Below are 15560 nucleotides of genomic sequence, written 5' to 3'. Positions count from 1 at the left end.
GGTTGAATAGAAACCCACATTCAGACTAATGGAAGGATAAACTGGATGTGGTGTTCTTAAACGCTTTTCTGCTCAAACGAGCAAACAGGAAGTGATGGGGAAATACTCTAGTACAGGCAGCTGACTGTAGATGCTACTGTTAATCATGGGGCCTTTTTACTCGAATCACATTTGAACCCAGAGCAGGGAAAGATGGAGGAAAAATGAAAAAAATAAACTGAAAACTGCACGAGACTCCATTTCCGTCACGGCATGTTTTCACTGTGGCCGTTTCCTTATGTCTTAGCACTACCTTGAACCAGGAGAGGAAAAACTGCTTGCCTAAGCTTAGCGTATTTGCTAAACCGTTGCAGAGCCATCCTTGGTGAGCTCCGATCCACACAGGCTGAAGTGCAGCTCGGACGGCCTTCCTCCACGTTCCTGAGGGCCTCGGGTTCCGGTCCCAGCCTGGGGTCCCGAGAAATGCCGGATGGAAGGGCGTGCGTCAAGTCAGCGCAGATGGACACGGGGTGGGCTTCGATTCCTTTTGAGCTAGCAAGCCTAGGACCTCTAGGTTTTTATCTGTTGCAGTGTCTCTTCATTTCATAATTATACTGATTACTTTTTTCCTGATATTTCTAGTTTTTCGATGCTGTAAAGCCACATGGAACATTTTAAAATAGAAAAGTGAAGCTACGTTTTACTAAGGAATAAACCTTGACTTTGTTGCAATATTATGTACAAAATGACACCTAGGTCTTGCAAATCTTCGAACTGTCATTCCATATGTTTTAGGGCAACGTGCTGCGCTTGCAAGCAAGCTAGACTGTCCTTGAACAGAGGGTGTCCTTGGTTCGTCATACATACTGAATTCTGTCCCTTTGCCATAGTTGTGTTACTCTTTATTTTCAAAGCGCTGTCGTGGGGGAAGGGAAGGGAAAACCACTTGTTCTGGGAAGCTTTTTTCTCTCTTCTGAACATCCTGTTTACACAAACAACTGGGTGGCAACTTATTAGGCATCTACTGATATGTGTAAATAAAATTATTTGAGCAAGTGAAGAAAATATGCATGTTTGTTGGTCCAATTAATCTTATTGCTTGGTTCTCTGCCTCACATAGCAATAAAAAATGGGAAATTTAAAAATGCCGTGAAACTCTAGCATTTTTATTTGTCAGGAATACCTCTGGTCTCCAAAAGGACCTCAGAAGGTTGCTCAGAAAAATCAACCTTATGGGCTGTTGTTCCTAACTGGAGTGTGTCCACCCCACTCCACGTAACATGTAAGCAAGGATAGCAGAATCATCCAGCAGGACAGTAGCTTGTATTCGGGCAAGTTCTTTGCCTAAAAAGAACTTGAGAAACAAACTGAAATTGCTATCTCCCAGACCCTTTGGGTATATTGGTCCACGAAACTGAAGATACCAAATGCACCAGAATAAAATAACCTTTTTGGCCTGGTTTAGAAACATTCCTTTATCCAAACTGGTGCCTGCTGAGCATCAGCAGCTCTTGACAGACTTAAGTCTTCCCAGCTCACAATCCGAGAACATTTAAGATCAAGATGCAGAGAGGTGACTGTGGGTCTCGGAAAACGTGCTGTACCATCCAGCTACAGCTATTCCATGTATTATATTAAGCACTGACCCTGGGAGAAAAAATGCAATCTTTCATAATTGTGTTGCTGACTCAGAAAGGTAAATTGTACCGAGTAAAGACCAATTTATTTGCCTGTCAATAACTTCTGTGACAGCTTCTGCTGTCAAGTTCTGAACAATGTGAAGAACACCACAGTCAAATGTTGCCTCTTTTAACCTTATTTACTGATATCTGAATGTTCCCCAGAATCCAAAAACACCCACAAAACTCAATACTTTTTTTAATGATCAATATTTTGTTCCAAAAACATACAACCTTATCAGCTAATAAGAGCTATTTTACAAACATACATACATCTGGATAATTAGAACAATAAATTCTTTTTTTCTTTCCTTAGACATTCAAACATGATCAGTTAAAAATACAGGATATTCAACCAGTCTTATTGTTGTTGACCTTTTTTTGCTTGTTTGTTTTTGCATTTTCCTTTTCAGAGAGTATTTTCAGATTGGATTGTTTTGTTTTTCCTTAAAAGCAGAATCTGTTAAAAGGAGTAAATGTCTGGCAAGCAAATAAAATACAGTTCTAGCAGTTAGAGCATTACGACAAATAATTCCAAATTTTTAAAAGAAGAGCGGAGTAACTTTCCGACTGCAGAATCCTTTTGGACAGCATCTGCCTATGAGCTGGCGCCTGGGGAAGAGGGGACGAGGGGAACAAAGGGTTTCTTTGGAATGGAAGAGAGAGAGGGAGATCCGATTCACTCATCAAATGTATACGCTGCATTAAGATCCTAGATGAGGAAACAGTACAAATCAAGTAGTTTTTCTACCAAAAAAAGGCAGCCTACCATGTTGGTACAGTCATCCTTATGCAAATACGGCAGAGTAAAAGATTACACTGTATGGGGTCTTTAACCCATGCAACTCTCTCACACTTTAGTTATTAAAGGTCCCCTTTTTCTCAGAAGCTATCACAATTTTCTTGTAGGAACTAAGCACAACAGTCAAGTATGTCCAGCCTCCAAAAGCAGTAAGGGACTTGCATGACCTTTCCCACTCCATCCAGCAATCCTATTTCTCACTAGTTCTAGTCTCAGTGGTAGACTGGGGAGGAATTGGCAGGCAGTGAGATAGGACTGTTATGGAAAAGGCAACCCCAAAAACCCAGGACAGAAAATGTAACTTCTGTTCTTCTCCTGCTCATCTTACGATTGTGAATCAGTGATGAGATCTCATCTACACAGGCAGCAAGGCGAGATGCAGATGAGTTGGTAGAGCTCTGAGGGGTCAGCGTGACCTGGATCATTGCAAGTAGACGGTAAGACAGGGCTGGGAATCGTTATTTTCAATGCCCTTGTGTAAAATACAAGGGTAACGCATTTCAACAATAGGCAGAGCCATGGGAGAAAAATTTAAAATTGAATACACGCCTTGCAGTCTGCCAGGCCTTGAGATGTGGCTGTTAAGTGCCAATTTAAGTCAGTGGGGAGGTAGCGCGAGTAGAACTCAGAGCTGAAGAGTGGCATCTGGCCGTTTAAAGCACCATCACTGCAAAATACCGAAGGTTGCTTTAGCCTGCCTGTTACTGTCGGAAAGCAGAATCCCTTTTACGAATGTTATCTCTGGCTTCTTATGGCCCTGGACAATTACCTCCCTGAGCAATGTGAAACAGTCCACTCTCCCATCAGTATTCTACCAACTCACCTCATCTTGGGTATAAAGTCAAAGGACGTGCAAACCAGCAGGGCACGAAGCTGCCTCTAGAATCAGAGTTTGCCTTTTGAGCCCCAGTTCCAATACGCTGGTCTGATACATCCAGATTAAAAACAAAGACATCCTAAATAGGACTGTAGCGCAGACAACATAATATTCTCTGGTTAAAAAAAAAAGTCTTTCATTACTTATATTATTTTCAGCTAGCAAAGGGTGGGAGGGAGAAAGAAGAGGGCTGAGGGGGAAGAAGACTGCTCCATCCTACTCTCCGGTCCCAAGGAGGGAACGATCGCAGCCAGTGGGGAAGGACAGGGAAGGTCTCTTTGGCTGGAATTCCTCATGGCTGTTCTAGGACACAAAGACAGAAAGACCAATTCCAACGGGAATCCCACAAAGTGCATTTTAGTGTGGACCCTCTTCACAAAAATGGATCTGTGCCCGGGGCCTGTTGTACAGTAGATGTGCTAGGGAGCCGAGACATCTCCTGTGACAGTCAGTGATGCTGCTGGAAACAATCGGTGATCCCTGTTCCTCGCTACCCTCTCTTTCTTATCACAAAATAATGCCCTTAACGGGAGATTGTGTAACAGAAAAACACACACACACGATACAAAGAAACCACCAGTAGGACAAGAACACAGTACTCTGCTTTACTCTCCAGTAAGCGGGGGAAAAGGCAGTTATATCCTCTATTGAGGTCAATCAAGCCTTCCGATGGCCCTTCTGCATTCTGCTGCTCTGCATGGCCTTCTGGCATCCTGACCCCAAATGTCTTTTAAGGATGCTGACACAACGTACGGCAGAGGTACGAGAGCAGGCACAGGTCTTGCCACAATATACGTAAAGAGCCTGGCATCCAAGCGTCACCAAAAATTTACTGATTTCTGGCTCCTTCAAACCTACCTATGCTAGAGAAAGGTCTGCGCGTGAGCCTGACTTCCTATGGCTCCACAGATGTGGAACTGCAGCATGGGAAGGTGAAAATGCCACTCACCTGACCAAAACACAGTTCAGAGACCAAGGAAAATACGCCTTTGAAAACAGGGAAAACACTTTTAAAACCATGGTCATCTGTGATATGGGTCTGGTCTTCTTAAAATACATTTCCATTTGGGAAACTGCTTCGAGTTTTAGGGTGGAGAAATTTAGAAATGAGAACCAACAGACTGGCCCTGATAACGAGAAGCTGAAAGGAATTCCTTTTGAGTTTTTGGTGGCTTCCAGCCTCTGAAGGAGCTTGGTGACCCAGTCAACTGGGAAGTTTCCTCCCTTAACTATGCACCAGTACTTTGACTGGAAATATTGAGGAAGGGGAAAAAATTTTTTTTAAAAAAAGTTCCTCCTCAGCCTGACTCTTTCCTGCAAGTGGAAACAGATTTAGATTCCTGGCTACAGGAAAAATATTTTTCTGCATTAATGGAGCATAGCATATGACATTCATGCTGAAAATAAGAAAAAAGGAAGATTCTCTACACTTCACAGTGCATTTAGCATGATTAAAAAAACATTAAAGGGTTTTCTAGAATTTGGCACATTTAGATCTGGCTTGCCAGGAAAAAGAAAGGACTCAAGAACTAGATAGCTGGTGCAGACAGAAATGTTTTGCAAGGAATGCTCCACAGGGAGATGTACCCTGAATCATCTGTCCTGATGGAAAAACAATCTACCCGATGTAGACAACCCACCCAGTGTCTAATGTTTACATCAGTGCTGTGAAGCTTGTTAAGGTCCAGCTCCAAAACATCAGGATATCAGCATTCTACTGAGGTTATACCAGAGATGGTATCTGTTACTCTGATTCTTCTATTGCAGATGTTTCTCAGTTACTAGTATGATTTCAGAGCACTTTTGCATAAAAAAGGGCAAAATAGCACTATTCCAAGCTAAGTCTTGCTTGGTCTACCCCACACTAGTCAGTAAGGCACACTTTTGGGTAATGAACATTTCTGGCCCCTACCTTCAAAAAACAGTGGCTAACTTCTGCAGTAGTTACTGCTCACGGCTCATTAAAAACATGGTGACCTCAGGAATTTCTGACAAATATATTGCTTGCCCTTAACTGGAGAAATACCCCATGCCCACCCCCAAAAGCTACAAATGTCAAGCTGTTGCTTTCAGAAGGGAGTCACAATCAAATCAGTACCCAGGCAGGGAACATATCTCCCAAATTCCAATCTTTCCCTCTTTTTATTCAATACAGGAAAAGTAAAGGCATTCCCAAAGAGAAATTTGGTTGCCAGTTTCAAATCCTTCCTGGCTACATAGTGCACACAGAATTGCACGAGAAGAAAGCCCATCTGCGTGCTGCTAGATTTTGTTCCATGAATAACTCGACTGAGGAACAGACTGGCTGCTGGCAGAATCCGGGGGAAAATCAAGACACACTCACATGCAACTCAGTTCAGAATAAAGGTTGGGGAGAAGAAAGATGCTGGGGGCCTAGCAAACTGGCACTATCATTTTTTTTTAAAGCAAAATAAAATACAAATTAAAGTGTGCTTTCAGTACACGGAATGAAGTCAAATAAATACACTGATTTTTTTTTAATGTCTAGATACATTTTTATATCCTACACCCAGAACTTTATACATTTGGTTTCTTCTTTCTGTTCCTCTTTTTCCTCCGTTTGGAATCAAAAAGAATTTCTGGTAGCAAGAGGAGGGGAACCAAATCGCCCCCTCTCCCTGAAAGGCTAGTGCAGACACCTCAAAGGAAACTGCCCACTTCTCCACTATGTGGAGTCCCCTCACACTTGAAGGGTCCGTAGAAAGAGGCCTAGGGCCAAGAGAGTCCAGGCAGAGGCCAGCTGAGGCTAGCAGAGGCTGACTCAAGGCAGAAGGTTCCATCCGATCTCCAGCCATTTGCAAGAAGTGAGATTAACTTTTATCTGAGGACAAAAACAGAACCAGAAAAAAGTGCTGTAAAGGAACCAAGAACCACCAAGGAGTTCAGAGATGTGGGACAGCTGAAAGGGATTGTATGATGTGTGCACCACTACCAAGTCGCAATCACTGCACTAGGTATATAGGGTCATACGCTACACTAGGCTATAAAGTGATTTGATTTGGGCTTAGTACAACATATAAACCCGGCCACTCTGGTTTGTAAGCCATGGACTTATGGCTCCATATACTGTCATTTGTAGCCTATTCAGTAAAGCACAGCTTAGCATAAGATATAAAAGAAATGTATCCCCTTGCTTGTCTCTATCAGAAGTGTACAAGATACTCAGGATCAGAATTTTGCAAATTATTAAATGTGTACAGAAATATGATTTCTTTCCACATTTCCACTCATGGTAGTTTCATGAAAAAGAATGTGACAATTACGATTTCTCCCATCTTTTTAGTCACTGCAATTTAACTAATGCTTATATGAAGATGGGGCAGAATTCTCACAGATTTCTGACTAAAATAGAGGCAATATGCAGGAGTTGTAGGCTATGTGGATCATGTGGATGAGCAGACACAAATCTAACCCAGAAGGCCTTCAATTACAAGAAAGTGACATCTGTTGTCCAAGTTTACTGATTTCCAAACTTCTGTAAAAATTCTGAACCTGGAAATGATTTTGGAAGCATTTTCAGTTTCTTTTCCCCAATTGGCTCTTTAGATGCATTTGTTCCTTTAATTAAGGGGTGTGCAGCCTCTTCCGGGCTGAGGGACTACACTTGGCCTCCGAGTGGCATGCCAAGGACATCTCTCCACAAACTAAATTTAATTTTGTTTCATTAACATTTAAATAAGATTAAATCTTGCCACCATGTTTATCCCTGACTCAATGCGTTTAATAATGTACTATATAAAAATGTGGCAACAAAGACTTTTGGGAGCCCTGGATTGTGCATCTTCGTTTAGACAGAGACACAAGTACAATTAGCAAAAGGGAAAATGCTGAGCAGAGAGGATGCAAGGCCAGAAATGCACAATCAGCAGACTTAGGCATTGATTAATAATGTTGGGTAACCAGTTTAAAAAAATTCTGGAAGTGTCATGAAAACTGAAGAATTCAACCAGCACCACACAGTAGCTTCCCTTGGAGCTAAAGCCCGCGAATTATTAACACATTACACTCCTATTTAGAAGCTATCAGAGGAAAGGGACAAACATACCCGAATGCTCATCCGTGGTGATGGAGCCACCCAGCCTTTGCTGAAGGAGAGCAGTGTAGTTTTCCTCCACTTCCTGAAAGACACAATCCATCATACACGGTTGAGCAGTGGCCCTTACCGGGAAGTAGCCAACTTAATCTGTCTGGCGCTGGCTGTCTACCTTCTGAAACAAACCCTGGGCTCCATTCTCAAGCCATCACTGGGACTTCCAATGCTGAGGAGAGAACAGATCCAGTTCCTTTCAGCTATTTTTCTTCTAGATATGGCAATCTTCTTGCAGGTTTGGCAGAAGTTAATACAGGCTGCCTTTGAAAGGAGCATGGGAATACACTCATTATAGGGATCATCTTCCCCATCCCATAAGTTATCACTCATTTGCAGTGGACTGTCCATGTTTCGATCTCCTCCTTAAGCGGCTATTGTGCATTTTCTGCCACAACCATGAAACTGTGCGCTTCCTAGCATCTTGTGCAGCAAAGACATTCAAGCCAATAGTCCTCTCCCTCCTCATCTAGAAGACTGGTCTAAATCCCAGACCATCTGTTCATGGACTAAACCCCACTTCAGCTTATACCTTGTTTGCACAAACTGCACCCCAACCAACTTGTGAGGTTGGTGCCTAGAAAAGGCCACCAATGAATGGTCACACTGATCTGTAGCACAGCAAGCAACTATGACCAAGCTTGTGAAGCCAAGGTTAATGTCCTCATGACTGACCATTACCTTGGAAAAAAATTTCCAAGCTTATTCAGTGAGAATGAACACTTTCTATACACAGAAATTTTACGTTTCACAGAGTGGCACATGGTTTTCAATTCTCTTTGGCTTCTCAGATCGTTAAAAGATTGCAAAGGAAACTATCAGTTAACATACATATTTGGGATAAGTACTGCTTCCATAAAAAGGAGGGAAGTCCAGAGATGAGATCAGTTTGGATTTTCTGAATCCAGGAAGACAAAAATTCTAGGACACTATGCTCTCCTCAAATCTTTCCTTCTGATCTTACTGTAGTGACTTTTGACTCTGCTGGATTCCTCTCAATAAAATATTGACTCTTCTCTTTTTGAGCCTCTAAGACTTGAACAGGTTCTTGTTTAATTTTGGCTTTCGGAAGTTTCAACATCTTGGCTTCAATGAATCAGCATTGATTTCAGCCTTTACATTTCAGTCCTCTAGGCTTTATAAGGATACTTTCAATACAGTGCTTGACCCTAAAGCCATTCCTAACATTCATTTGCATTCCCGAGACATGAAAGCTTGTCTTCCTCCAGGGTTATTCCAAGGTTTTCATTTGTCATTTCTCTGTCTCAGAAAACTAGAACAAATCTTTAAATCTTGAGTAACCCAGTGAGTAAAGGCACAGACATAATTATATAAATTCTGGACAATGTCTGATTCTCCTGATCTTAGAATTTATAGCACAGAATTGAGCATTAGTTTGAAAAGCTAGTGTGAAAATCAGTCAAGAAGATAAACACACATGTACCCCTCAGCATGACTTATTCCCAGCAAACCTCTTAATCTCCAATCCCTAACTCTACCCTTTTTTTAAAAAAAGATATATAGCCCAAAGACAATCCATTTACATGAGCACACCCTCTACCTTCAAATGCTGAAGGCTGGCTTCTATGTTCTGGATGTAATGCATCATCAAGGCACGCGACTCAACCGAGAAGGAAGGCCTTCGTGCATCTGAGCAGGATTCCTTTGTAGCTTCCCAGTGGGAGGCCAGCAATTCCTCTGCAAATGGTGAGCTTGCGGTAACTGGGTGGGCATCCTGAGACATGAGCTGTTGGTGGGCAGAGTCCATTGTGCTTTTGTCTGCAGTGCACTGTAGAACCAGCGACGTTACCTCCTCGTCGGTAGAGCTCTCCTGTACTGTGCCATATCCATCAAGGATCAAATAATTTCCTGAGAAGAGAATAACAACATTAATGCTCCCATTTATGAACGGCCTGGGTGAGCACACAACCCAATCTACCTATGTCTGTATGCCTCGTGCAAACTTCCTGTCCTAACAGTTCTGCTACTCTGTTATGAAGTTGTACAACTGCCAACTAGTTCCCACCATACTTTGCCCTTGCTGTTTCTCTGGAAGAAAGAAGGGAGCTGCTAGAGAGAGGCACCACTTATGTTAGATGAAAAAACATGCTGTTTCTTAAAAGTGTGGGACATATAGAGAACTGGCAATCCTAATGGGATTTCAGCTGGGGAGAAGGAGAATCTAATTGGGCTTAATCAATCTTTCATTGGTCCAAAAGGGCAAGGGAAAAAGGCCCAAACCTGATGAGGCAGCCAAAGGCTGGAAGCTTGACCCCACATCTCCAAATTCTACTTCTTATTTCTCTCCCAATGCATTTCACACATATTCAGAGATACTCTCAACTACTAAGAACATGCTTCATGATGAACTTCAGCATTTAGCATATACTCTAGGTCTTGCTATGGCTCAAAAGCACTCCAATTGTTCCAAACAGCATCCAGGAGCTTTATAACTCCATCAGTAGTTCATTTCAGACTTGTACACTGATGGACTGACTCACCTGAGATCCGCAGCTGCACCTCTTCTACCTCCTTCCCATCTACCACTTCACCCTCTGATTGATTCTCATCACTGTGGGCTTCCTGAGCATCAAAAAAGTGCTCCCCACCATCATCAGCAGCACTTGTTCCTCCTTCCAGTTCCTTGGTTGGGGGCTCTGGGTTTGTGCTCAAGGGATCCATCAACTGACTGCTATTCAACACAGGGTCCCCTGGTGATACCAATTCACTTGAAGACCATTTACCACAACTAAGTTCAAAATCACTTCTTTTCGTGCCAGTGGGTGTCCTTCTAGGCCCAGACAGGGCATTGTCACCATTATCTGAGTACTGAAGTCCTCCCTGGACAATGTTCTCCTCAGGAGCCCCTGGCAGAACTCTCCTATGGTCAGAAAAATGTTGCCAGTCTTCAAGGGACTCTTGTTCAGACACACCAAGCTGCCGCATCAGTAATTTCTTCAATAAACCCACTGAAAGGAAATGTGAGAGCATCATGGTAACGTCCTGGCAAGTATTCTCTCTTCTTGAATGCATCAATCAAGATGCAGGAGCCCAAAGCCCTTGGGAAAGAGCCACTAACTGTCATCGCCTTGCCTGAGAAGCTGGAAGACAGAAGTCAGATTTCTCCAGCCTGGCACTAACTGCCATCAACCTTCAACAGAATGGCCAGGGGTCAGAGAAGTTAGGAGTTACAGTCCAAGTCATCTTTTACTTAGTTTAGGGAAAGCTAAGCCAAAGCAGAAGACAATAAGCTCAACACTGGCATTATTATTGGAATACAGTCATATGCCTAAGGAATGAAAGAGTAACTGGCTCATCCTCTTGCAACTCAACACCTCCTACAGCTTAGGGAGTTGGAAGGTGGTTCATTGTCAAAAGGTGTATCGATGGTCATTGGATGACTTTAAGAGATTTGATAAATCTATCAAAGATGTAGCTAATCAGGATGGCTACATACTACTTATAGAATCAGAGGCAGTAAGTCTCCCAATATCAATTGCCTGAGAACACAGTGAGAAGGCTCCATTGTGTTCTCCTGATGCCAGTGGGATTCCTTAGAGACTTCTGGTGACCATCATGGGAACAAACTTCTGGCGTGTTTGGTCTTATGAGATCAGAATGATGCTATTAAGGCAGCAGATTGTGATGGCTCAATCTCATATTCCTAAGTTACAACCCCGAGTCATATGGGACAAGTATTTTACCAGCAATTAGAGTGGCATGTAAGATATCATAGTCTGAATTGGAACTGAAGAATTGTATCACCTTAACATGCATTTTACAGACACACTTATAACTGTACCTTAGAGATCACCACTGGGTCTATTTCACTAAAATGAAAATTCAGTTGAATGGTGTATGCAACAAACATAGTTTCAGAGAGCAGTGAGCACCATCCCTAAGTAATGGTCTATGTTTGATTTTCTTTTACACAATGTTTGAAATGCAGATTATCTTCAACTGTTCAAGGGGCAATAGATACCTCTAAATCCATCAGATTTTCTCACCTAGGCCTTTAAGTCCATGTACTTTCAATTACTTACAGTTTCTTAGTGCATCCAATGCCCATCGATTTTCTGAAGCTTGGAATGAGAGCTCTGGGCTTATCTGGCTGTAGTGTTCAGCTGATTCTTTGATCAGCAAGTCGGCTGATAGTTTTTCTCCAAACTGCTTGTTGGCTTCCAGAAGTTCTTCCTCTTCTGACTTCTCAGACATGGCTATTGAAGGAGACTGAGTCTTCAGCTCCAGGGGAGATTCCAACCCCAGATCTTTATCTAACAAACAAACCACATGTCAAAATGAATGCAAGAATTTTAAAAAAAAGCATAAACATGAACAAATACATAACATTATCGTCAACTCTTTAATTCTTATATCTTCTTTTGAAGGGATAGCTTAAACTGGAAACCTTATAATTAGACAGTTAAACATTTATGAGCTTCCAAATCTTTGGAGGTGGAGAACGTATGCCAAACAGAATTAAAAAAACTATTAATGTACCTTCGGCTACTGAGTATCTGGAAGAAAGAAGTGGAACACATCTGCCAAATTTTGTACCATACCCTGTCTAAGATAATTTTCCAGAAAGGTTCATTTCAATCAAGAAAGACTTCAATCACGTAGAAGTTATCCAATATAAGCAACAGTGTAATGAAATCCACACTTAGCTTTTACCTGGACTTTGCTTGCTGCTATCTGGGGTAGTTTGTTCTTCCTTCAGTTTATGCTGGTCATCTTCTTCCTCGTGATCTTCCCTGCAAGTCAAAGAAGGAAGACAAATCAACCACATGCAGTTCTGGAATCTTCACTCATAACTTGTGTCTTTTTAAAAAGAAGATCCTGCTTAGTCAAAGGATATACTGAATTAAAAACAAACCAACATCTCTATTATTTATATGTTCACACATGTATATTTTTTTCAACTTACTCGCATGGTCCTGATTGTGGCAATGGAATTACATTCCTGCCTCTTCCAACTTTGACTGTTCCTGCCATCCGTACTATGAGGTCCTGCCATCTATAATAATGCAAAAATAAAGAAATACTATTCTACCAAAATACATCTTCTTCTCTGTCCCCTAGCCACAGGTCATTTTGGTCTCCGTCTCACTGGGCTAAAAGTCAACTGTGCTGTAATAACTTAATGGACAGGCATGTTCATAAGCAGCTGCTATCCTCACTTCTTCCCAACAATTACATACAAAGCTACAGAGACATGAACAAAACTGCTGTCTGGATTTTCATTAGAGATATGCAGATATTCAGATCCAAAGTGGAAAAATGGCATTTTGGAGAGGTGGACACAAGCTTTATCCTGTCAGGGCTCCATTTAAGATACTGTGGCTTTTTCTATGTATGCAGGGTCGTTGTAGAGTCTCTGTGTAGTGAGTGTGCCCACATCCCTTTGAAGTACCTTTTCTGCCTGAATCTGAACAGTGGCATATCCCTAATTTTCATACGGGTGTGGTCTTCTTGAACTAGTTGAGATAAAAATCTTAGCAGAATACAGGGCAAGAAAACCCTTTCTGTACTGCTTCTCAAAGGACAGCAGAAATACAAACTGTCCAATGTTTTGCCTAATTGATGAAAGACGGCCCTATATACAGTATATATTGCTAAAGACTACAAATATTTCCTACTACAAGTTTTGAAAAGCCCTGCTGTTGACTAATATGTTATTAATCCAGGTTGGCCTAAATATGGGATACTACATGGACCTCAGTTTTGTTTCTTAGTTAAATCTCCCCTAATCTATGCTCTATTTTTATCAGCATGAGAGAAGGATGACTTTACATGCCATAATGGGAGGAAAAGTTCTCATGGAGTTGTACAGGGAACCCTACAACTTTTAGCAGGAAGCTACTTCACAGATTTGGAGCACAATATTTATTTCCTTCCTTAACAAGTGATAAATACTCTGCATTTGCAGAAACTGCCCAAGCCTACTTACACCGTCTTTTCAGAAACTGTCTGTGCCACCAGTTCATAAATCTGTGCTCCATTTTCCGACATGGAAATGACAAAGAATGCTTTATTATCTGGAGAAACAAAGAGCAAGTTAAATATTTTGTTTTACTAGGATTCAGCTTTGCATTTCAGATAGAGTTGAGTAGAAAGACAGTAATTGCCATAGAAACTACATGAGTTTAGAATGGACTTCAGTTGCACAGCTTGAACTGATAGAGCACAATTTCTCTTTTCCCCAGTCAACTTTTCCAACAGTCAGTGAATTCCACCTGTTTTATAAAGTGTGTTCTGAACTAGTTCTTATCCATTGGGCATAATATGCAGGTACGGAAATGATAAGAAATGCCGTGCAACCTGTTACCTTCAGTCACCCAATCATTCAAGAACATAGTATGACAGAGTTATAAGAAATAATTGTACACAGAAATGCAGCCATGTCAGAGTCACCCATTGGGGGAGATGGGTGGCATACAAATTTAATAATAAAATAAATAAATAAATAAATAAATGTCCTAGCCATTCAACTAATTAACTCAGGTTTGATAAACTTGGTTTCTTAAATTCTGGTTTCCTAAACTGGGAATAAGTTATGTGGCTATACATTCCCTCAATACACTTCTTTTATTAATGTGATATTTCCTACATCAATTCCCCTGTACAAAATAAACCCTAGCCCAGGTGTCATGGCTGATGTGGGCCATTTTGCATTAAGGATTGTTGAACAGGTGAACAGGAAGGGGGCAGAAGAAATGGTTAGGCATACAGTTCACTTCTACTTATATAAAGTTCTATGAAAAAGTTAATCCCCCCTGAATTGTTGTGCATTTTTGTCACTGAACAATTTCAGAGCTTCACATGGATGCTATTGATATATATTAAGTGCTTCAAATATCTAAGATTTATTTTTTTTTTATCCTCCAGAAACTAAATAGCTGAATTAGTTATCCCTTTGTCTTAGCCCAAAGGAATGCAGCAGCAATTCTAACACTTCACTCTCACAGGTCAGGGGTTTTATTAAAGCATCTATTACACTATTTGCTGGAAAAACCAATTACACAACTTCAATATGAAACTTAATTAGGCCCTTTCTCCAACTTGGGTCCTTACAAAGAAGGGCAATTAGGAATACATCCTAAATGAAGACTTGAGACTAGAAGCCAGCTTTTTAAGAACAGAAGCCAAACTCTGGCAAGCATTTTTATTTAACTGGATTCTAACAGGGCTGCTTCTGTTAATAACATCTGATGGGTATAGACCTGCCTGGTAGCAGAATATCATAAGAATATTATTCTCCTATGGCTTTTCCCCAGAAAAAGCTGAGGTGGTTATTAAGCAGCAGAATGAAGATATAGAAAACCCAGCAGGGTTGTAGCCAAACTACATGGATTTTATAATTCTTAAGAGAATCCCAGAGACACTCCCATCTTACTTATCCCAATACTGCAGGGCATTCCCTAGTCCCCATTTTGATGCCCCGCCCTCAACAATTTTAATAGATTCAGTAATCTTTGCTGGCTGGGGAATTCTGGGAGTTGAAGTCCACACATCTTCAAGTTGCCAAGGCTGAGAAACACCACAGTAACTGGTTGTGCCAGCTTTAGTTACAAGAACTGTAGCCAAATGCTCCCCTTAACTGATGAAGTCTCTCACATCACTATGTAGGAATTTTGGCCCATTCTGCCATGATGAACTGCCTTGCCACATTTTAATGGGCTTTGACTTTCCCAAAACCTGAAATCTGTTCTTAATTCATTTTCCTGTAGCCCTGATTGCATGAGTCATGACCTATTTGTGTTTCAACTTCAGTTAACAGACAGTTGGCCTGATATGCTTCTTTCAATGACGGCTAGACATCCAAGGTCAGGAGACAGCAATCCATGACATTGCCTACACCAACTGTACGAGGCTGTTATTGTGGAATACAGTTCTCTGTGTCCACCAGACATAATGACATCCATATAGCCTGAAGAGTTCCAGCTTTGACTCATCTGCCCATTGACTCACCTGCCCATAAAACATTTTGTCAGAAGAGTGAGGGTCACCCAGGTGCTTTCTGGCAAACTTAAGAGAAACATCAAGGTTCTTCTTAGTGAGCAATGATTTTCAGCTTGCTATCCTTCCCTGAATCCCATCTTTATCCCCTGGACA

At 41.5% G+C, this 15560-nt stretch overlaps 1 protein-coding gene across 2 annotated transcripts in view; it reads right to left on the bottom strand.

Annotated features, from left to right (window-relative positions):
* Positions 1-1841: 1841 nt before the first annotated feature.
* ARHGEF12 (Rho guanine nucleotide exchange factor 12) overlaps positions 1842-15560 on the bottom strand; it is an 82654-nt gene continuing 68935 nt past the window's right edge. For both annotated transcript variants that reach the window (XM_007422875.3, XM_007422876.3), the window contains 8 exons: positions 13396-13483; positions 12373-12462; positions 12120-12199; positions 11489-11719; positions 9947-10414; positions 9007-9314; positions 7404-7476; positions 1842-6179 (listed from right to left, as the gene is read on the bottom strand). In XM_007422875.3, coding sequence (XP_007422937.1) covers positions 6169-6179; positions 7404-7476; positions 9007-9314; positions 9947-10414; positions 11489-11719; positions 12120-12199; positions 12373-12462; positions 13396-13483 — 1349 coding nt within the window. In that variant the 3' untranslated portion in view covers positions 1842-6168. The remainder of the gene's footprint in view (positions 6180-7403; positions 7477-9006; positions 9315-9946; positions 10415-11488; positions 11720-12119; positions 12200-12372; positions 12463-13395; positions 13484-15560) is intronic.

The sequence above is a fragment of the Python bivittatus genome, unplaced genomic scaffold, assembly GCF_059951505.1.
Source record: "Python bivittatus isolate LINGU-HERP-01145 unplaced genomic scaffold, Pbiv_v1 ctg000320_np1212, whole genome shotgun sequence".
Taxonomy (NCBI): domain Eukaryota; kingdom Metazoa; phylum Chordata; class Lepidosauria; order Squamata; family Pythonidae; genus Python; species Python bivittatus.
Note: the sequence above shows the minus strand (reverse complement) of the source record. Positions and strands in the feature narration are given on the sequence as shown.